A 19,910-nucleotide genomic window follows, 5' to 3' on the forward strand; every position below is an offset into this window, starting at 1 on the left:
AAGAGACTCTCTTTTTAATCATGTAAGATAGTGAGCAAAAAGATGCTTTAAATTAATTGAAATGAATTAGAAGATGATAGATCGTAGTTAGAATAAACTAAACTACATAAACATTGCCGGTATAAAAACTCGGGTCCCACTTTTGGACTGCATCCTTCAAAGCCTTTTGAACATCTGGATCACTTAATTGCATATTATTAGCGTCCAAGTCCTTCACAAGGTCCTTCAAAAAGTCTTGCACCGGCTTATTACTAACTGCTTTGAGAACGTCTTGATCAATTTTGCTACAGTCAGGAGCACCGGGAGGAGGTGAGGGAGAAGGAGGAGACGTAGCAGAATCCGGACTAGATCCGGGAGGAGTAGTAGTAGGAGGAGACGTAGCAGAATCCGGACTAGATCCGGGAGGAGTAGTAGTAGGAGAAGACGTACCATAATCCGGACTAAATCCGGGAGGACTAATAGGAGAAGGAAGAGGAGGAGGTTGGCGACGAGCAAGGCGAATATCGTTGAAACCGGCGGCTTCAACACCATTCACAACAGAAGCACTGAGACTGTCTGAGCTGACAACAGGTGAGGCAGACGCGAAAGCGATCAAGCAAGCAGCGGAAGTGAGAGTCAAGAGTTTGATTTGCATGTGAATTGGTTGGTTTTTATCTGAATAAGAGATGCGAAGAATGAAGAAAAGCGAAATTGAACGCAAAGTTGGTATCTGTTTATATTAGATCAAGAATGATGGGAAAAGCAAGCATTTTTATTTTTCATATACTTTGATATTGTTTCTTTGGAAGTTCCCCTACTTCAATATGCAGTTGAAGATTTCCGTAGACTGTAGTTTATTGTGGATTTATCTCTGTTTCTTATATGCGTATGAACTTTGTTTATGATCGAAGGATAAAGGAAAGGGGCCCTAATTGCTTTGAGCTGTATTTTGCTTATCTGCTCTTACTTCTTTATTTACATTATACTCTGCCATATAATGTGTATAAATGGATATAATATTCAAACGCTAACATAATAAGCAGGAGGCCGCCCCTGTTACTAAGCTTTTTTTCTTTTTTTTTATTTTTTTTATCGTAGAACCAGCACGAACACCGAACACTTGTGTTGACATGGCTTCAGAGCTGTAAAACCATACTCTCATCAGCATTTAAGAAGGAAAGTAAAGTATGTATAGACAGTTGGCTTACTAGTTAATCTAAGCACTCTTCTTGATGAGGTGCCTTCTATTATCGGTAGTTCAAAATAGCGATAGTTTGATATTGTGCATTGTAAGCTGCAACAATTCGCCGCTTTAGGTTGATCCATAATGTTAATATTATTGGACTAACGATGCAACCTGGCTGCATTTTCAGTGTATATCAGTTTAGTTTTTCAGGGATAAAGTTGCCCAGAATTCAAATTTCATGTCATTTGCCAGTTTTATAAACTTTAATCTTGTTTTTTGATCCTTCGCGTTATTGCAACAGTTGCACTTATAAGAAAGAGCTTAATTTTGCGAAGGATTTTCGCCTTTGTTAGCTTTTCCCCGTTCAGAATAGAAAGTCATAGCATTGTACCTCTATGATGCTAAATAGGCATACATTATGTGATTTCTTCTATGTACAGAATTATTGTCAAGGTAGAATGATTTAATGTACAAGTAAGCAGGTTTACGGATTAGCATTGCATTCGGAGCTTTGGTATCTCTTGTACAAACTCAACTACGCCAACACTTCCTAAATGTAGTATGATATACAGATCGACAGAAGCGCAGAATAATAACTATTTTTATTTGTTATAGATAAAAAAGTCGTGTACCATTCAGACTTCCAACATAAATAAGATAAATCCACATACTTGCAAAATAAGAATAAAATAGTATTCGACAATCTGCCAGAAACCCAGTTAAAAGTCTAAAAGTTGGAGATATTGCAGTGCTTATAAGAGGTAGAGTTGATAAAACTATAATCAAAGTACGTTATCATACATTTTTATATGCAGATTCTCAATAAACATGTAGAAAATTCCAAAGAAAGCTTCGAAAATGCATCTTAACGATATAATGCATGTGCTTTTAAGATGAGGTTTTGCTCGAACAGTATATTTTATTGATAAAAATAGAACAATTGATCTGCAAGAAAAAAAAATAGTGGTGATACTTAGTGTTGTATAAGTATCCAAAAATGATGAATTGCTTGTGTAAATATGTCAATACTACGATGATTTCATTCCCTGCTTCAAACTATACATATAACGATTAATTTTATTTTTTTTGTTAATCTTTAATACCAAAGTGTACTTTTTCTACTTAATTTATGCATTGATTTACATTGCTGTTATTGGTAATTGAAGTCGATGACGAAGGTGGAGTAATAGCGATCCAAGAATTAATGTTGATGTACAGCGTATATGCTTCAATGCCTACACCCCACAGAATAAGAATAACATCACAAAATTTTGCGAAGCTGCTTCTAGTGATTTTATAATGAAACATACCCGGAAAGATAAAGCAAAGTGGCATACAGGCAATAGAACCCACCAGAGAAACGAATTTATCTAATCCATCAGCGCCCACACCAAAGCTAATAGCCGCGCATGTGAGGGGAATGAGAGATCGTGTAAAGTTTTCAAGCCACTTGTACCGTAAATGTGTACGGTCACTTCGATGTTTCTTGAATAAAGCATGCTCGATTATGGTCAAAGGAGGATATAACATAAAAGGTGAAGATAAGATCATAGCAAGAGAGTAGAGTAATTGCACTGTTATAGATAAGGGCTCTCTAGGCATGTTAGCTACTACGCTCGCCTGCGTTCTATCTCCATATGCAATATAGCCAATGGAGCCGATAAACACAAAGATACTTGTACAAATGACCATCCCCAGTAGCAGGACTGAACCAAAATTATGAGGCTCTTTCATACCTTCCACTGTAATGGAGCCGTTATGGTCAATTATGTGTTTTGTTGGACAGTGAACTCATAATAGTGTACTAAAAATAAAAGCAATCATTTACCTATAGGAACGACCATACCGATACCTTCAAAGGAAAATACTGCTGTGCCTGTAATGTAATCAAGATTATGTTAAGATATGACAGGGCATTAGTAAACGTATATGCGCTTACTTCACATCTATTGGCTTTTACGCAATATACCTATCATTAGACCAAAGCTGGAAGAGTCAACAAATTTTAAGTTTGGACCTGGTCCTCTTTGACTTACAATTGCAGTAGATGAAAAGTACACAACGCAAGCCAAACCGAATAAAATGAATATATCTGCTATTATTGCCAGATAAGACAATTTGGCGATTTTTCGTATCCAAGTAATAGGAATAACGACGATAAGTACTACCCAAATGTAATGTCTCGCGTCAAACGGAGTTACACAATGGTTCAATGTTTGAACGGCCAATCCAATATTCTCGGATATAAAGATAAGATAGGAAGCAACGAAGACCATTTGCGAAATACATAAGAAGAAATCTATTAAATGATAGAGCCAATTTCCATACAAAGTTCTTGCGACTTCTCCATAGGATCCTCCCACACTTTGTTGAGCTTTAATGAGAATGTGAAATGATAGTGAACAAATGCTGGCAATGACGATCATTAAACAAATCGATAGAATCAACCCACCGGAGGCAAAACTAAGTTATAAGTTGTACAACTGAGCAATTTCATGAGGGAACATACGTCAGACTTTTACAGCTTACTCACGATCTTGGTAGAAAGACAACTCCTGTGCCTACAAAAGCTTTCAAGAGCATAAATAATGCTTTTCCTGATGTGGCTGTTCCTTCAGGGGCATGTTTGCTGTACGCTTTGATATCGTTCAAGTCGTTATTTATATTTGCACTAGTACTTCTACTACTTCGACAACTACTCTTAGTATCATATTATGGGACACGATGATATCATGTTGCGCTTCGTTTGATGGTAGCAATGTATTATAAGAACTTCTCCTGCCATTATGGCTTTTGTCTTTTTCTTCTTCGCGCTTTAGTGTTTCATGTAAGGAAAGACGAGGTTTGATTTGGCATCAGCAGAAAGAATTTGTAGGCAAAACGTGTATAAGGATACAGTGGATAAAGAAGCTAGTGATTTTACTTTTGATATTATTGATCTGCAGAAACGCCGGTAGTTATCGAAGGAGATTTGAAATGAAAAGGAAAAGTATGCATAATTTACGTTGAATATAGATTTCTCTGATAAAGCTTGTAGAAACTCAGAGATTTGCAGGTTCGTCAATGTTAGTATTGATTTGGCCACTTCCAGTTGCTTTCCCTATTTGAAATAAAGATACGATAAATGCATTTACCTGAAATAAGCAACTTAACTCATCCGAGACAGGAAAATTAACTTCTTAGCTGGATCAAAATCGCTCTAGCAGTAATGTAGGCATTACGATTAATGCTGGAAATATTGCTTTTGTACTTAAAGATGTAAACATCTTATTCGATTGTATTGATAAATTAACAAAAATTATTTACCGTTAGTTGTTCGGTTAGTAATAAAGAAGTTCTAAACTATTTTAAATGCATGCCCCTACATTTCATTGAAACAATACATATCAATGGAAACAGCATATGAAACAAAAACAAAAAGTATATTGTTAATGTGTTTAACCTCCGATTAACACTGATCAGTAGTAAGTGAATGATAAGCAACACGATATAAGGAAAAGGAGAAGAGGAGATCAGATACACCTGATGAGAATTACTTTAATTACGGCAAGTGATATGAATATCCTTTATGAAACATGCATCAACTAAATCATCAATAGAAACTATTCGAAAAAAGCTTCTATGTGGCACGCTTATCAAATGTAGCTAAAGACTAATCTACGCAATTTATTTATCAAGCTGAGGCTAGATGTGTTTATGTGTTCTTCAACACGTCCGACCATAGTAGTGCAGAATTACATCTTGAGCGGCTTTATTAGAAGATAACGTACACTAGATATAATACATATTAGTATCAGGGGAAAATAGTAAGTCCCAAGTGTTTAATCTTGAGTACCATTAGGAATTGACACGGAATTATTCTGGTTATCGTTATTATTAGTTATTCCAGAGGAGTCAAAATCATTGTTATCGTTGCTGGACGTTTGACTCCCAGGCCTTGAATTGTATGAAGAGTCCTTCTCCGCCGGACTATCCATAGTAGAAGAAGAATGCGATCTGTTGTCATCTTCGGGTTCTGGTACAGCCAGCTCGTCTGCCTTGGTCATGGCCAGATTAACACGCATGGCCAACCTGAACTCAAAATCATACTTGGTAAACTTCAGTGCGGAGCTCCAGAGCGAGCGACTACGTGTTTTATTGTTCAGCCCCCAAGCTGTAACACCAGCTTCCCAAAAAGCAAATGGCACGACCCATTTATCAATGTCCATTAAATCCTTCTGATCAATAATCCAATTAAGGTGAACAATTGCTTCCTTATAACGGCCAAGAGTGTTGAGGAGTGATGACCTGATCAACAGTAGAACACCACGTTGATTAAAATACTTGGGTGGTGGTGTTTCAGGTAAGAGTTCCACTGTTCGGATTCCATATTCCAGCTGTTCAATCTCTAATATCTTTCTGAGCGCCACATCTACGATTGTTAACGATTCATCCAGCGAATCATGACTCATAAAATCAAAGCCCATGAATAAATACAGATATTCTAAAGCTCCCAGCGTCATATCTAAATCTTGGTAACCGCTTTCTTGATAGTTTTGTACTTTACGGAGAATGTATTTTTCAAGGGTACTTGAGCCTTGCGTGCTGCTACAAGAACCAATTAAGCCTGGTATTTCTGCGTAGGCGAGGATAGCTTCTGTGCGATTTCCGGCCATATCAGCACAAGCACCTGTCAAATACCTGAAAAGAGCAGGTGACCAATAATTCTCTAAGTAAAGCATATCAAAAAGGCTTGCAGCCTCCTCCCATTGTTGTTCAAGCATATGATTGAGTGCTAACTCATAACTTGAAATATGCATCACTTCAACTTCTGCCCACTCGTTCTTGCTAATTTCAATTGCGTAACTAAAAGATTGCGTAGATAAGCTTAAATTTTTTGCAAGCCGCGATGAGCGACCGGCAAAATAAAGAAAGAATGCAGAATTAGGAAATGCACGTTGGGCATCCAATAGAGTCTATGCGGATTTATCATTAAGCGTTCTAACCAGCCATAAAAAAGCAACAAAAAATGTGTTTCCCATACCTCTATAGCGGGCAATGTATACTCATCTGTTAGAATATTCGGACATAAACTTGCCATTGCTGTATAATATGCCAATAGCCTATTATAATAATAGTGTTAATAAATACGTCATAAACCACCCGAAAAATAAAATAAAAGTATAACTAACATCAATGAGGCCATTGGTGATCGAATTCGTTTCTCTTCGACGCATAGTTTCAATAATGCAAAACCTAGATGTTTATCGGCTTTCCATCCAAAAGCGGAAACAATGCGGAGCACTTTTTTTGGAAGAGCCGACAGCACTAAGTGCACTGCACCAATTCTATATATTGTGATTATATAACAGCACGATAGATCATATTTGTCAACTGTTATTATATCTGCAGTAACAAATCAATCAATATTAGCACTTACCCGAATTGGATACCAGAAATTGTATCTCTATCGATAAACTCATTATATACTTGCCCCATGCACTTGTATTCTTGCCACACAATACTATAACTTGTATAAGCTTTTCTTCACAAAACGAAAATATATACGGTTCTTAAAATATGCATGCATTATAATACATGTATATTGCTCAAAGTGTTCAATTACCTCTTCTTAGATTCATACCGCATTTAATATATCCTAAGGCATTCTCTTGCAACAATTGTAAAATAGCTATCTGCAAGCAACATTCAGCTTTCGCGACATGGGCACGTAAGACACCATTAGAGATAAATGTAACTCTTTTCTTCTGAATTGATTTCAATGTTGCCGGTTCAGTATTTGTGGGAAGTGCTCTGGTCGCACGGGCAAATTTAATATAGTTGTAGTAGGAAGTCATGGCTTGATAAAAGGAATCGCCCATCGTTTTCTTAGTAGCAGCGTCGATTTGTGCCTTTGCAATGATGTAGGCCGAAGTTAATACATCAATAGCATTTTTTGTTGCTGCCACATCTGTTGTCTACATGAGTAAAGACCGAAATTTGGATTTAGGCATGTATACTGGTTTTGATAGCATTTAATTATCATTAATAAAGGGGAAAACTAGACGCTCGATGACCTTACCATTACAGCTATATCAATATAAGAAATATCTAAAGTTAATGGCGCTTTTGAATTTTTCATTTCAAGATGTCATATAAAGTTTTACCTTTCAAAAAAGCCATCGAACCCAAACCTAAAGCATGTAAGGGATCGCTGTAACAGCATGGCAGTATATTAGCGTAAGAGGAAGAAATTTGGCACCATTATAATCTATATACCTTTCAGCTCGTTTTTCAAATAATATTTTCGCTTTCATGAAACGATTATTGAACAAATGATGCACAGCACGCAGTACAGGCTCGTCTATTTACAATCCGTATGAGAGCACGGTCGAGTTATACTTCTAAGTGCGCAAACTATGTCCGACGGAGTGCAATCCTTACCTGCTCTTTCTTGCTGTCTTGGCGAAAGTGAATTTTCCTCTATATTTTTTACATCAACCTTATTCAAGGCAATAAGATTTTGACTATGAGTTTCGATATCCCCACTATCTTCGCTGGGACGCTCATTCATAGGCAATTGCATGCTTTGTCGGTGTGGAGGGTCAATACCAGGAGTAGGAGGAACCAGATCTTCAAACGCAACCTCTGTTGATTCTTTCAATACTGCTGCTTTATCTGCGAATATTTTGTTATCTTGTTGGCTTACATCTGTTGTACTAGATGCAATTTCGAAGCGTTCGCTATTACTATCCTCCTCGCTATCATTATTCTCATCTTTATTTTGAAAAATTGCATCGTTCATGGTATTAGAATTTTCGGCAGAGTGCACACTATGATCTTGAGATAGTCCGACAAAAGTTTGGTTAGCAGTACTGAGGTCTTCCTCATTTATTTCCTTCTCCGTTTTCATATCGCAACCTTCTTCTAATTCTCTAGCTTCATCATTATGCTGGTGAAGTTGTATTGTCGAGCGTAGTGCATTAATTACCAAATCTAACCCAATTCCTGCTAACGCAGCAGTTCCATCCTCACTTGTTATAACAGAGTTCACTTCATCCTTTTCGATTTCAGAATTGCTATCTGTTTTCTCTGTGTTAACCGCTGTTGTCCCTTGCTCTTTTTGTTGATTATCAATTGACGCTGTTGCAGCCGACGATGATATATTTTCTGTCGCTGAAGTATTTTCAATTGTATTCATTGCTGGAGGGTTGCTATCAGCATGTGTTATCACTGCAATTTTTTCTGCAGAAGGAGACAGAGTAATAGACTGTTCGTTAGTCATTTTTATTGTACACGTTAAAAGGAGATGTACTGTAAAAGAGGAACGAAAAAAGGCGACGGTTGGAAGAGCAATAAGATATTGTCTAACACTGTTGCTACAATGACTTTATTTTGGGCAAAGAGAATACACAAAAACTTTATTAGCGATTTGAACTTAGGATTGGTTACTTCGATAATTGAAGTAGCTGAAGAATTCAAAATTGTACAACACTCCACAAAAGAGACAGAAAAAGAAGAGATACTAAGAAATTATTCTTGGAGGACGTCCTTCAATTTCAGTACTGAGGGTCAAAGTTAGACACTTGACTATTCAATGTTCAAACCTGAGACAGGGCAGGAGGATATGAAAATCCCTCCCCTATCAAAGGTTGTTGACCGAACAGTTCGACTGACGAAACGCTGTAGGTTATATCCAACACTAGAAATCGCAGGTTTTGCAATTTTTGTTAATATTCCGCTCACAATTCCCTGTCGAGATGCATGCTGCAAGAAGATTTGTTTATGCATGTATCTCGTCACATTTACGTTGGCTTTATTTTCAAAGGTGGCTGAATATCCATTAGTTTTTGATCGTCTTGTCCAAAAATATTTGTACACTTTGAAAGCTTCATAGAAAACTCGTTAGATCCTTTCCATGAAAGCAGATAGAGTATTGAGACAATAAAAGTAACTCTCTACTAAGTTGTAATGTTAGTTTCTACAAACCATCCCCGCCCCCGCCTCCGCATATCAGTTCATTACGCATATATTTTCAAGATTATACGGCTTTGTGCGTCGGCTGCATCCTCCTCATGTAAGACTCTCAATTTTACACGCCAAACACTGTAGTTACCCAGCTTCATAACATAGCAACAACCTAAAGCCATTCCCTTCATAATAGTTAATCTAAGCTATGAAGAAACGCATTTTATTTTTCTGGAAATACAAAAAAAAAGCTACAATAAAATTTAAGCACGGTTAAGACGAGCGTTACGAGCTAATTGACGAGCATTGAGCTTGACGACCTTCTTATCAGCAGCACGGGGAGCAACTTCGTCCTTTTCAGCGAGGACAACTTCGATGTGACAAGGATGAGACATAAAGGGGTTGATTCTACCGTGAGCACGATAAGTACGACGACGGTGCTTGGGAGCTTGGTTAACAACAACGCTGGAAATGAAAAGTTCTTCAACATTCAAACCCTTAGCCTAGAGTTGAAAAGAAATAAATAGATTTGTTTGCGTCAATACACCTTTTTTTCACTTTTAAAATCCTCTACAAATTCGTCTCTTTCTGTTCGACTAAAATCTCTATGGTGACTAAATTGTCCATTCTGATACATACTTCAGCATTGCTTTCGGCATTCTTCAAAAGGTCAACGACGAACTTGACAGACTTAACGGGCCAACGGCCTTGAGTGGTACCGAATTCCTTAGCTTGGGCGGTACGACCAACACCACCATTGAATCTACGGAAAGGAATGCATTGCTTTTGTTCGGTGACGTTGTTAAGATAGGCATAAGCCTTGCTTAACTTCAAGCCCTTGATAGCAGCGGCGACTTCACGGGTGTTCTTGAACTATAAAAAAAGGATTGTACATACAATAAATATCGATGTCAAGAATTTCACAAGGATGCGAAAACACTTACGTGAACACGGAGGTAAGAACCTCTGGACTTGGAAGCTTTTTTTTAAGAATAATTCTATTAGTTAATGTACTTGAGGGTTAATACATTTTCACCTTGATCTTCACTTACCCTTGGCGGGGTTAGAAGGAGTAGCAGCGTATCTGACCATAGTTGCTCAACTGACTCTAAGATGGAGTAATAAGCAGTAATCAGTACATGTTGAACGTTGAATTAAACAGATCAAAACACTGGTGCAGGAACAGAGAAGTAGAGAGTTTGAAAAAGCCAAAACGATCCAAATTCTGCGAGAAAATGAGTGCCGATTGAACATGAATGGTTTTGTATTATTTTTGTTGTGGCATATCCATATCGTCAACATAGTCCTTTTTCTCGTTATCAACTTCAAATCCGTCCATCATCCATCCAAAATCGAGCATAAATTGTTGCTTATATCTGTACATTTCGTCATTTCCCTTCTCTCTACTTCTAGATTCTATTGATGCACCATATCGGTATACATACTGTCGATGAAAGGAAGGATTAATTAAGACAATGCTGGCTGCTTCGTATAATTCTCCATTTGGGTCTGCTGCTCAGATTACCCGGACCGGACTTTAAAGTTGTATCAATTGGTATCTCGGGCCTTCTTGTCGCTTCTTGTTGACCCTGAATGTAGAGCAGCAACGGCGCACGAATTAAAAAAGACCATTCTCCTGATCTGCTTACTGCTTAAGGGATCAGTATTGACTAATATACCTTCTCATCACAGGGTTTCTTGAAACCGTAAAATTACACAGCAACTGTTTTTTATGTATTGTTTTGGTGCGTACAAAATTTCACATACTCGGTTGATCGTGGAGAAATATTATATGGTGAGACACACCCTATTTGCAATGATTCTGTTGCTTTGTGCTATTGAAACTCCGGTAGGGTAGATCGCTTGCTCTACTATCACCTTAACAAATCACAATAATATTGATACTTCCTCTTTAATCATATCGTTCAGGTAAGGCTGTCAATTTGAAGCTATCAGTTGAGATATGTAGACAGAGATGAATGTGATGAATACAAATCAGTAGTTATTCAATGGATGTATGTGTTTGAATGATGGATTGACAAGTCAGCATCAATGATATTTATCACTATATGCCGCTTGAAGATTGTGCAGAATCTAAATGCATTATATATGACAGTTTCAATTTGTCTCTGACTGCAATTTCAATTGGAAGCTTGAGCTGTGTATAGAAGCCTGGAATAATAAAACTCACATTTTATCTGTCTTTCTTTAATTTTTATTCATCGATCGATTTACAGCCATGGGTGGTAAGTCCTTGTAGACAATAGTTGGATAGTGACAGGTTCATTTTACTCAATCAATACTACATTATTATTATAGCCTACAAGTATCTTGAGGAACTTGCCAGAAAGAAGCAATCCGACGTTGCTCGTTTCTTGCTCCGTGTCAGATGTTGGGAATTCAGACAACTCAATGTCATTCACCGTGCTTCTCGCCCTTCTCGTCCTGATAAGGCTCGTCGCTTGGGTTACAAGGCCAAACAAGGTTACGTTATCTACCGTATCCGTGTCCGTCGTGGTGGTCGTAAGAGACCAGTTCCCAAGGGTGCTACCTATGGTAAGCCCGTCAATGAAGGTGTTAGCCAACTTAAGTACCAACGTTCTCTTCGTGCTACTGCCGAAGAACGTGTCGGTCGCAAGTGTGCCAACCTCCGTGTCTTGAACTCCTACTGGATCAACCAAGATGCTACCTACAAGTACTACGAAGTTATCCTCGTTGATCCCTCTCACAAGGCTATTCGTCGTGATCCTCGTATCAACTGGATCGTCAATGCTGTTCACAAGCACCGTGAAGCCCGTGGTCTTACCTCCGTCGGTAAGAAGTCCCGTGGTCACAACAAGGGTCACCTTTTCAACAACACCAAGGGTTCTGGTCGTCGTGCCACCTGGAAGCGTCGCAACACCCTCTCTCTCCGTCGTTACCGTTAAATCTATTAACGCTATTTTTGTTAGTAGTATATGTTTATTATTGATAGAATGTGTGGGTAAATTTTTATTGCTTCTCTTTGATTTCAACTACTTTTACAAATCAATAAAGTTGCACTCATGATTGTAGTTCGAATGTGTGTCATGTTAGGTTTATTTCAGAAGAACACATGATGACGATGTTTGTTGGAGCTTCATCAATCTAAAGCACGTAGTGCACGTTTGATGTGGAGGAATGTAGAGTGTGCCTAAGTTCTCAAAGGGGCATTTGCTAATAGGGCGGGCGGATTCGAAGGAGTTTTTATGCGCGTAACTTTGAAAGGTACGATCGCAACCTTTGAAAGCAGAAAAGACGGCGAAGTGACAGAATAAAGCTACATAACATTAAATTAAAAAGGAAGAAAAGTTCAACTTTATTAAACCTTGCCAAACGTTTATCTTATTTATAAAAGGTAAATATATATAGAAATACAATACTTTATTTGAAAAAATAGGCAGCAGCGGCTGTAAGTAATCCACCCGCCAACGCACTTTCTAAGGTATATAAGATCAGTTTGTTTTTACTCAAAGTGAGACTGGATGAGTCTTGATTTTGGTTTAATACTGACGTATCATTTACATGATTCAACTTTTCAAATGTCTCTACAAAATGATTGGATTGTTCTGAGGGTGAGGAAGAAGCTAACTTTCGTAGCTCCTCATCTTTTATAAATTGTGACGACAATGGTGATGTTTCTATTATTGCATTATCATCAAATGGTATCGCTAGCGTCTCCTTACTTTCTTCTATAGGAAATTGCTGTGATGATGTTGTTGGTAATGGCGTGAATGAAGCTGATGTTTGTAGCTCCTCATCACTTATAAATGATGGCGATGATTCTGATGGTTCTATTGCTACATTATCGACAACTGGTATCGTCAGCATCTCCTCCTTGCTTTTTTCCGCTATTGGAACCGACTGTGATGATGTTGTTGGTAACGACGCTGATGATGCTTGCTGTAACAGAGTTTGAACGATATCCTTCTCTTCAAAAAGAGGATGTTGTGCCAACTCATTCAAAGTTGCTAGCAAAGCCGTCTGTTGTTGCAACGACAATTTATCCTTTTCATCTAATAAAGTTCTAAATTTCTCCTCCTCTTCGTTTACTTTAGCTACTAACAGTTCCTCAAATCGATCTGTTAGTTTTTGTCTTTTGCGCGGTTCAAATATCGTTTGTACAGCAACGAACAATAATAAATTCACCACCATCAGTGCCCATGTACCATAAGTACTGACACTCCTGATTTTATCACTCCATAATTGTTCCTCATGATATCGTTCCATAATTGATCTAGCCAATTCCATGTATTCTCTGTCCATTTGCTTTTCGGAAGCTTGATATTTTTCTTTAGCAGCCGCTTCGGCTTGACTGTGAGCATGCTCTAAGCGGTAAAGCTCTGTGAATTTTGTAACGTCATCACCTGTCCATAGATGTTTGCGTTGAAGAAGTTCGTTGATGCCTCTTTGTGTTGAAGATCTTGTTTCTATGGCTGCTTCATAAGCCAGTTTGGCTTCTTGAACTTGATCTCGTGTGGCCTCAAATACAGTAGCTTTTATCCATAAAGAACAAGGTTTAAAGAAAATTAACATAGGAGGAGAGGGATGATTGTGCGTGCTCTTCACAACATATAAACTTACCTTGATGGTTTACACGTTTTTTCATCGTATCAATTTCATTATACCCCGTCAATTCGTTCAACATACTACTGGCTTTTCTGAGTGCTTCTTTAGAATCGTTGACCTCTGCAGTGAGTGTTTTCAATTGTTGAGATGCTTGGTTTATTTTTTGAAGATATGCTTGTAGACGAGGTTTTAGGTCGGCTTGAAATCTCTCTAGATAAGCCTTGGTGGCAGCCAACGTCTTTTGCAATTGTGTATCTTTGTTGAATTTTGCTTTTCCGACAAGAGCGTTGTCTGCCTCAGTAGTATCTGTTTGTTGCTTTAACTGACAAAGTTCCTCCTGTTGCGATCGTTCAGGGTATGCAGAAGGAGTATGAGTGGAGAACGACGATGAACGTACAGCTGCGCTGCGAAATCTAAAACCCGGTTGAGAGAGGATGATGCGGTTTGAGGCGGCCGCCGTTATTCGCAAGCGACCAGAGAATGGATTCATTGTTGACATTGAGAGGTATAACGTTAAAGCTGGCAAAATACCCCTCGCTTCCCCTCAATTTCTTCATAATTGACGGCCGAAGTATTACATAATCACTATTTAAAGGTGTGCTGCCATTTGAAATGCAGCATCAAAAAGTGTAACCTCTTTTCCGCACAGCAACTCTTTGTAGTGATTATGGTAATGATCGAGTTTTGTTATAACTGATAATCATCCATACTATTACCAACATATCCTAGTCAGTTACTTTACACACAGATTTAGGTGATCTGAAGATCGAAGTTTTTTGTGAATCAGTGCCTAAAACAGCAGAGGTAAAGAATGTTCAATTAAAGGCAGTCTACGTTTTTAAAAGCGATCAACTCGAAACTAAAGACATTTCTTTTACATTTAAAGAACTTTTTAGCTCTATGTGCTAGTGGGTATTACGATAACTGTACTTTTCATAGAAATATAAAGGGCTTTATGGTTCAGGTAATGATTCATTAGGATACAATAAGTGGATTGTGAGCTTTACATTTTCATTATTGATTTTTTTAACTGATATATTACTTAGACAGGAGATCCCACTGGTACAGGAAAAGGAGGCAACTCTATATGGGGTAGGAAGTTTAATGATGAGATTCGATCTACTTTGAAGCATAATGCACGAGGCATAGTTTCCATGGCAAATTCAGGGCCGAACACAAATGGTTCGCAATTTTTCATCACATACGCAAAACATCCGCATTTGGATACAAAGTATACGGTTTTTGGAAAGTGAGTTAGGAAAGAAAGTGCTTTATATAATAGAACAGTAGATTACTGATACAGTGAAATAACAAAATACAGGGTAATTGATGGTGCTGATTCAACTTTGGATGCTTTGGAAAAAATTCCTACGGATGAAAAGAATAGACCTCTTCAGGACATACGTATAAAATCAGTGACGATCCATGCTAATCCAATAGCAGAAAAACAATAATTTGTAAATATATATGATATATAGTGCACTGTAAAGACGATGAATATAAAAAAGAATAAAGGGCATTTATAAATAGTACGTAAGTTATAAAGAATGTGTATAGTTATGATTAAAAAAGTCTAGAATGTCGACCATTGCCAGTCTGCAGGGACTGAGGGAATAGGGTTGAAAGCGGAATCTTTTGTCTTGTCTTTTGAATTGATGGAAACACCTCTGGAGGCATTCGCTTTAAGTGGCGTAACAATATCTAACGAAAATGGACATACGATCAGTAAATATATATCACTTAGCTTGAGTTTTTACTACAAACGAAGTTGTTCTTTTTCTTACCATCCCTGCCAAGTTCCGTAACACCTTCCATACCATGAGGTTGCTGCTGAGCCATGATACCGGCATGCCTCGTTCCTCTACCTCTCTTTAATGAGTTTGTCTGTTGCTGATGTTGTTGCTGTTCCGCTTTAGTGTTCTTTCTGATCGTTGCAGACGACGGCGAAGATGCCATTGCTTGCTTCTTTTCTAGTCTCCGTAGTTCATCTTGCCATTGTTTATACTCTACTGCGCAAGTGTTACAACCTCTTGATAAAACGCCCTTCGGATGAAATTGCGCAAACTGGTCCAAACGGAAATAGTTGGAACAATGGAAGGAACAGAAGATTTCTCCACACTTTCGACAATGATGTCTACGGTCAAATAAGCCGAAACGAACTGAACACTTTGCGTAATGACAACGATCTGCTTCATAGTCAGGCTGAAATTTTTGTAACAGGAAATAAAAGCACAAACACAATAAGCCTATGTACGTCTTTATTTTACAAGAAATAAGTCATACTTTACCCTCCAGTGGTCGCGAGACGGTGAGCCTACCACTTCGTCAAAGGTATAACTAAGAGGTGAGCGGGTAGAATTTATGGCGGTCGTACTATCGTTCGCTGTTGTTAATGACACATCTACAGCTGAATCGGTATCTCCAGCTGATGTTGAAGACGACTGTAGAAGTTGTTGTTGTAATGAAGCAGCGGAGGAAGAGGACGGCTGCGCAAGTGTAAGGTGTGAAGGTCTCTTTTTCCGAGTTAGTGAGTAAACATCCATTCAAGAATAAAACAGACACAAAAAGATATGAAAAGAGACCTAAAAAGTTAGAGTTCAGTATCTTATCATCACATGCGGCATCAGTCTGAAGCTTCAACAGAGGCTGGGCAAAATTAAAACTCCGGAAGGATGAAGATCGATCTTTTACTGTTTTTAGAAAGCCTCATTTTTGTCTGGTTGGTTTTTCCCCTTTTAGCCGTTGCTGTTCGCCGTGTAATTCGATGTCCTGGGTGTATACTTTGCGTAGTAAGCAGAAGTATTTTCTGACATATTCCAAAATAACTTACAATGATCAAGCAGGTTTAAAACCCCAGTTCTCCCTTATTCCAGTAGCATCGGAAAAGGTCTTCTTTTTTATTTGGTACAAATGGCTTGGAACATTTGAAACCAGTTTCTTTTTTTGCTCAGGTTTCGTACCTTTTATTGTAACTTGAGATTATATGCTCCTGATTCTTTGAAGATGTTGTAATAAATGGAGGTATTTTTCATTTTCAGCAACGAACATCAATGAAAAGAACATAAATGGATAGTCTGAACACTTCTAAAGCCTGATAAAAGACATGATCATCATTATTGTGTGATTTTCTGTCGAACCTGAACAGATCAACCCAATCAAAACAAGAAATTCAAGCCACAATCGTATATGGGTTGCTTAAAGATCCAAAGCCACATGGCTCGTTTTGCCTCCCCCACTCCATCCTCTTTTATCCTCTTTACACAGTTGATATTAGGATTAGAATTTTCGAAACGGTAAACGTTAAAAGCCAGAAGACAAATGAAAAGCAAATCTTACTCTTTCAGCAGTCAAGTTCTACTCCTTCTTGGGTATCAATAAAAACAAAGCGTCGAGTAACGTGTACATCAAAAATAGACAGGATGAATAGTTCACTGTTGCTCATGGTCCTTCTTTTCTTTTATTGCCATAGATCTGTCTGTCTAATTGGATACAGTTTTTTCGATCAATAACTAGAACTATAAACAATTGAGACAGCATGCCAAAAAGGGCAAAAATCGATAAGCTAAAAATGTGGTTCCAAGGTTTCATTTCCACACCTGAAACCATTTCTTGGATAGAACTGACAGACCGAAGGAATAGTAAAAGCTATTCCTTCTGTTTTACAATCTGTTTTCTCTATTAACGAGAGTAAAAGAAACTACGAGACGCGTCTAATATATCCATAGTTCTGTCGTCGCGCTTTTTCTATCTTTTCTTTCCTTACGTATCTCTTTTACGTTTGCAAATCATGATTGTTACTATTATAACTTGAACAGCATAGAAGAAGAGAAAGAAAAGCGAAAACAATATAACAAAATGGGCCATATTATTCATCCTTTCATGCCAATTTTACAAGACTGTGAAGATGAAATATATACTGCGTACAAACAAGTCGTATCAGAAGAAATCTTCTGTGACGAAATACGCACCAAAATCATGTCCGCACGTATATATTTTGCATTACTATTATTCAACATTTTATTCATTGTATACACGACCAGCTACTACATATACCGTATCAAATCAGCCAAGTGGTATGCACTATTATCTCCGACACCTGCGACAACGACATGGACCGCTACAACAGCAGAAAAGCTACGCTACAACATATCGAAACAATGGCAAACATACTCACTCGGCAAAAGGGGCTTATTCGGATATGTTTTAGGTGCATTGGGTCATCTTGTCTTTACCACCTTTGTCATCACGAATCAAGTTTTTGTTGGTGATTATACTTGCGAATTCTATCTGTGGGGTCCATTTGTTGGATTCTACATTTGGACGTACGCTATCGTTTGGCGTGCTTTACGTCTCCATCTACTGATTCGTGTGAATGAATTACAGCGACGCTATTTGTCTTCCGCTACGAAACGATCCAATAGGACACAACAGCAGTTACCATCCAATACCTCACACACAGCCAATGTCTCCGTTTACACCACTTCCTCTTCGAAAATGTCAGCAAAGGAAGACAAGGACTACACCTGGTTTATGCGACATAAGGATACCCTCAACTTGAGTACGACCCGTGAAGTTTTGCACTTTCTCGCTACATTACTTGTGATTGTGGTTATCATTATCATTGTTGAAACAACCTATATACGCCCCCCACATAGTTATCATTCAAAGGCACGCTGCAAGTATTTATACGGGAATATGCTCAATGTAGCCATGGTGGTCGGCTTCTTTATTCTGATTGTACCTTCTGTCGTATGGTATCTCAGGCGCGATAAAGACGCCCATGGTATCCGAAAAGAAATCATGATTACCATGGGTGTAGGAACGCCTTGTCTGGTCATGACGATCGTTTGGCAGCTCGTGTTTGACCCTCCTACTAGAAAAACGCCCTCTTCTATCCGCAATATATACGGACCTATGAACTGGCTGATGGTGGTGACAACGACAAATCATATTGTCAGTATTATTTGGCCCTTATTCAAAAAGATACCATTGACGACTTTGTCAACGAGAAATACTTCCATCATGGACTTACTTTTACCAAGGAAAAAAACAATCCAACGACGACAACAGCAACAACAACCACAACAACAACAGAATGGCCTATTAGCCAATCAGCAAAAATCCAAGTGTTGGTGGTGGTACCCATGTTCCAACAATAAGGCACTTTTTCATACGAAAGATTTGAATAGTGACCCATTGTACGATATGTCGCGAAACACAACGGCAGCAACAACACTTCCGACGTATCAGCAAGATGATCCGGTAGTAGAGCTGACTACGGAATCGTTGACCCAAGCTTTACTGAATCCTAAAATGCTCCGAGTATTGCAAACATGGGCTGTCAAAGATTTCAGTGTAGAGAATATCTTGTTTTATGAAAAATACATCGAATTCACACAAAAAATACAAGAGCATATTTCAAACAGCCTCACTCATCACTCACCACAACCGACAACATCAACCCCAGATCACTATACCAATGACAGCAAGATGCTGAATACACCTTTTGGCATCGAACTTATGCCAGAGTTGGTAGAGTTCTACAATACATTTATAGCAGATCAAGCACCTTTACAGATCAACATATCATTTGCCGCTAGAGAAAAGATAGATGCTGCCTTTGCACCGCTGGTACGCGAATGGATGATACAAGACACAAGCAATAACAACAATAATCAGAGCAGCGACCCGAACTTTCTAAAGCAACCATCCTCCTCTTCGTCACCTAAACAACAGCATCCACAAAAATTATTTGGAGAATTTCATGAGACGATCGTGGCATCTTCACCTTCTTCCCCGCCGCCATCAAGTGCAAACAACAGCACGCTAACAAACTCAAAGAAATTCACTGCTGCTTCAAAAACAAACAAACATCTGAACTGGCTTTTGGATACACCACCGCCACCTGTTGTCCGTAGTTACGAACCGTTTGAGTGCATCTTGCCACCTCATTCTGCTCCACATGATATGCGTAAACCCATGCCGATAGCGACGATGTTCAGCACCAAGTATACCGTGGCTCATCCTACATCTACCACAACGAGAACCACAACAACAAATGCTGACAGTACTCCTACTATTACGTTGTCTATTTCTAACACCGTACCTACGGTTCCTGTTGACACCAACACAGTTCAACCTGCATTAGCGCCGTCAAGTCGAATAGCTTCTGTATCATCTTTGCATAGCATCCCATCATCAAACATCACTT

General features: G+C 38.5%; 10 protein-coding genes across 10 annotated transcripts; 4 read left to right on the forward strand and 6 right to left on the reverse strand.

Moving 5' to 3' along the window:
* Positions 1-37: 37 nt before the first annotated feature.
* BDF20DRAFT_479175 (uncharacterized protein) lies at positions 38-822 on the reverse strand. Its single transcript, XM_053075549.1, has one exon. It carries the CDS (start codon positions 632-634, stop codon positions 98-100), a length of 537 nt encoding a protein of 178 aa, XP_052936040.1. The 5' UTR covers positions 635-822; the 3' UTR covers positions 38-97.
* A 1,465-nt stretch (positions 823-2,287) lies between these two features.
* Positions 2,288-4,431, reverse strand: BDF20DRAFT_905918 (transmembrane amino acid transporter protein-domain-containing protein; the record flags this gene model as incomplete). The annotated part of the gene is made up of 5 exons (XM_053083215.1): positions 2,288-2,907; positions 2,994-3,041; positions 3,135-3,628; positions 3,699-3,801; positions 4,416-4,431. 5 exons carry the CDS (start codon positions 4,429-4,431, stop codon positions 2,288-2,290), a joined length of 1,281 nt encoding a protein of 426 aa, XP_052936041.1.
* Positions 4,432-4,810: 379 nt separating this feature from the next.
* Positions 4,811-8,634, reverse strand: BDF20DRAFT_867590 (uncharacterized protein). The gene is made up of 9 exons (XM_053080906.1): positions 7,589-8,634; positions 7,424-7,508; positions 7,312-7,358; positions 7,227-7,234; positions 6,771-7,122; positions 6,585-6,684; positions 6,337-6,492; positions 6,189-6,267; positions 4,811-6,120 (listed from the first exon to the last, which is right to left on the reverse strand). The coding sequence occupies exons 1-9, from the start codon at positions 8,427-8,429 to the stop codon at positions 4,987-4,989; spliced, it is 2,802 nt and encodes a 933-aa protein (XP_052936042.1). The 5' UTR covers positions 8,430-8,634; the 3' UTR covers positions 4,811-4,986.
* Positions 8,635-9,259: 625 nt separating this feature from the next.
* BDF20DRAFT_867596 (50S ribosomal protein L22) lies at positions 9,260-10,226 on the reverse strand. The gene is made up of 4 exons (XM_053080907.1): positions 10,165-10,226; positions 10,057-10,091; positions 9,752-9,985; positions 9,260-9,615 (listed from the first exon to the last, which is right to left on the reverse strand). The coding sequence occupies exons 1-4, from the start codon at positions 10,202-10,204 to the stop codon at positions 9,376-9,378; spliced, it is 549 nt and encodes a 182-aa protein (XP_052936043.1). The 5' UTR covers positions 10,205-10,226; the 3' UTR covers positions 9,260-9,375.
* BDF20DRAFT_867599 (uncharacterized protein) lies at positions 10,227-11,028 on the forward strand. The gene has a single exon (XM_053080908.1). The coding sequence runs from the start codon at positions 10,365-10,367 to the stop codon at positions 10,533-10,535; it is 171 nt and encodes a 56-aa protein (XP_052936044.1). The 5' UTR covers positions 10,227-10,364; the 3' UTR covers positions 10,536-11,028.
* Positions 11,029-11,351: 323 nt separating this feature from the next.
* BDF20DRAFT_912718 (60S ribosomal protein L15) lies at positions 11,352-12,039 on the forward strand (the record flags this gene model as incomplete). Its single annotated transcript, XM_053083983.1, has 2 exons — positions 11,352-11,358; positions 11,432-12,039. The coding sequence occupies 2 exons, from the start codon at positions 11,352-11,354 to the stop codon at positions 12,037-12,039; spliced, it is 615 nt and encodes a 204-aa protein (XP_052936045.1).
* A 475-nt stretch (positions 12,040-12,514) lies between these two features.
* Positions 12,515-14,198, reverse strand: BDF20DRAFT_912719 (Mdm33 family-domain-containing protein; the record flags this gene model as incomplete). Its single annotated transcript, XM_053083984.1, has 2 exons — positions 12,515-13,626; positions 13,715-14,198. The coding sequence occupies 2 exons, from the start codon at positions 14,196-14,198 to the stop codon at positions 12,515-12,517; spliced, it is 1,596 nt and encodes a 531-aa protein (XP_052936046.1).
* Positions 14,199-14,366: 168 nt separating this feature from the next.
* BDF20DRAFT_835162 (peptidyl-prolyl cis-trans isomerase-like 3) lies at positions 14,367-15,153 on the forward strand (the record flags this gene model as incomplete). Its single annotated transcript, XM_053078816.1, has 5 exons — positions 14,367-14,369; positions 14,429-14,503; positions 14,586-14,663; positions 14,746-14,948; positions 15,021-15,153. The coding sequence occupies 5 exons, from the start codon at positions 14,367-14,369 to the stop codon at positions 15,151-15,153; spliced, it is 492 nt and encodes a 163-aa protein (XP_052936047.1).
* A 119-nt stretch (positions 15,154-15,272) lies between these two features.
* BDF20DRAFT_912721 (uncharacterized protein) lies at positions 15,273-16,242 on the reverse strand (the record flags this gene model as incomplete). Its single annotated transcript, XM_053083985.1, has 3 exons — positions 15,273-15,400; positions 15,484-15,901; positions 15,988-16,242. 3 exons carry the CDS (start codon positions 16,240-16,242, stop codon positions 15,273-15,275), a joined length of 801 nt encoding a protein of 266 aa, XP_052936048.1.
* A 2,068-nt stretch (positions 16,243-18,310) lies between these two features.
* Positions 18,311-19,105, forward strand: BDF20DRAFT_805936 (uncharacterized protein; the record flags this gene model as incomplete). Its single annotated transcript, XM_053076511.1, has 2 exons — positions 18,311-18,827; positions 18,954-19,105. Coding segments are annotated over 2 exons (669 nt in total), but the record flags the coding sequence as incomplete, so codon positions are not given.
* Positions 19,106-19,910: the final 805 nt, after the last annotated feature.

The sequence above is a fragment of the Mycotypha africana genome (genome assembly GCF_025528875.1).
Source record: "Mycotypha africana strain NRRL 2978 chromosome Unknown BDF20scaffold_5, whole genome shotgun sequence".
NCBI classification, from domain to species: Eukaryota; Fungi; Mucoromycota; class Mucoromycetes; order Mucorales; family Mycotyphaceae; genus Mycotypha; species Mycotypha africana.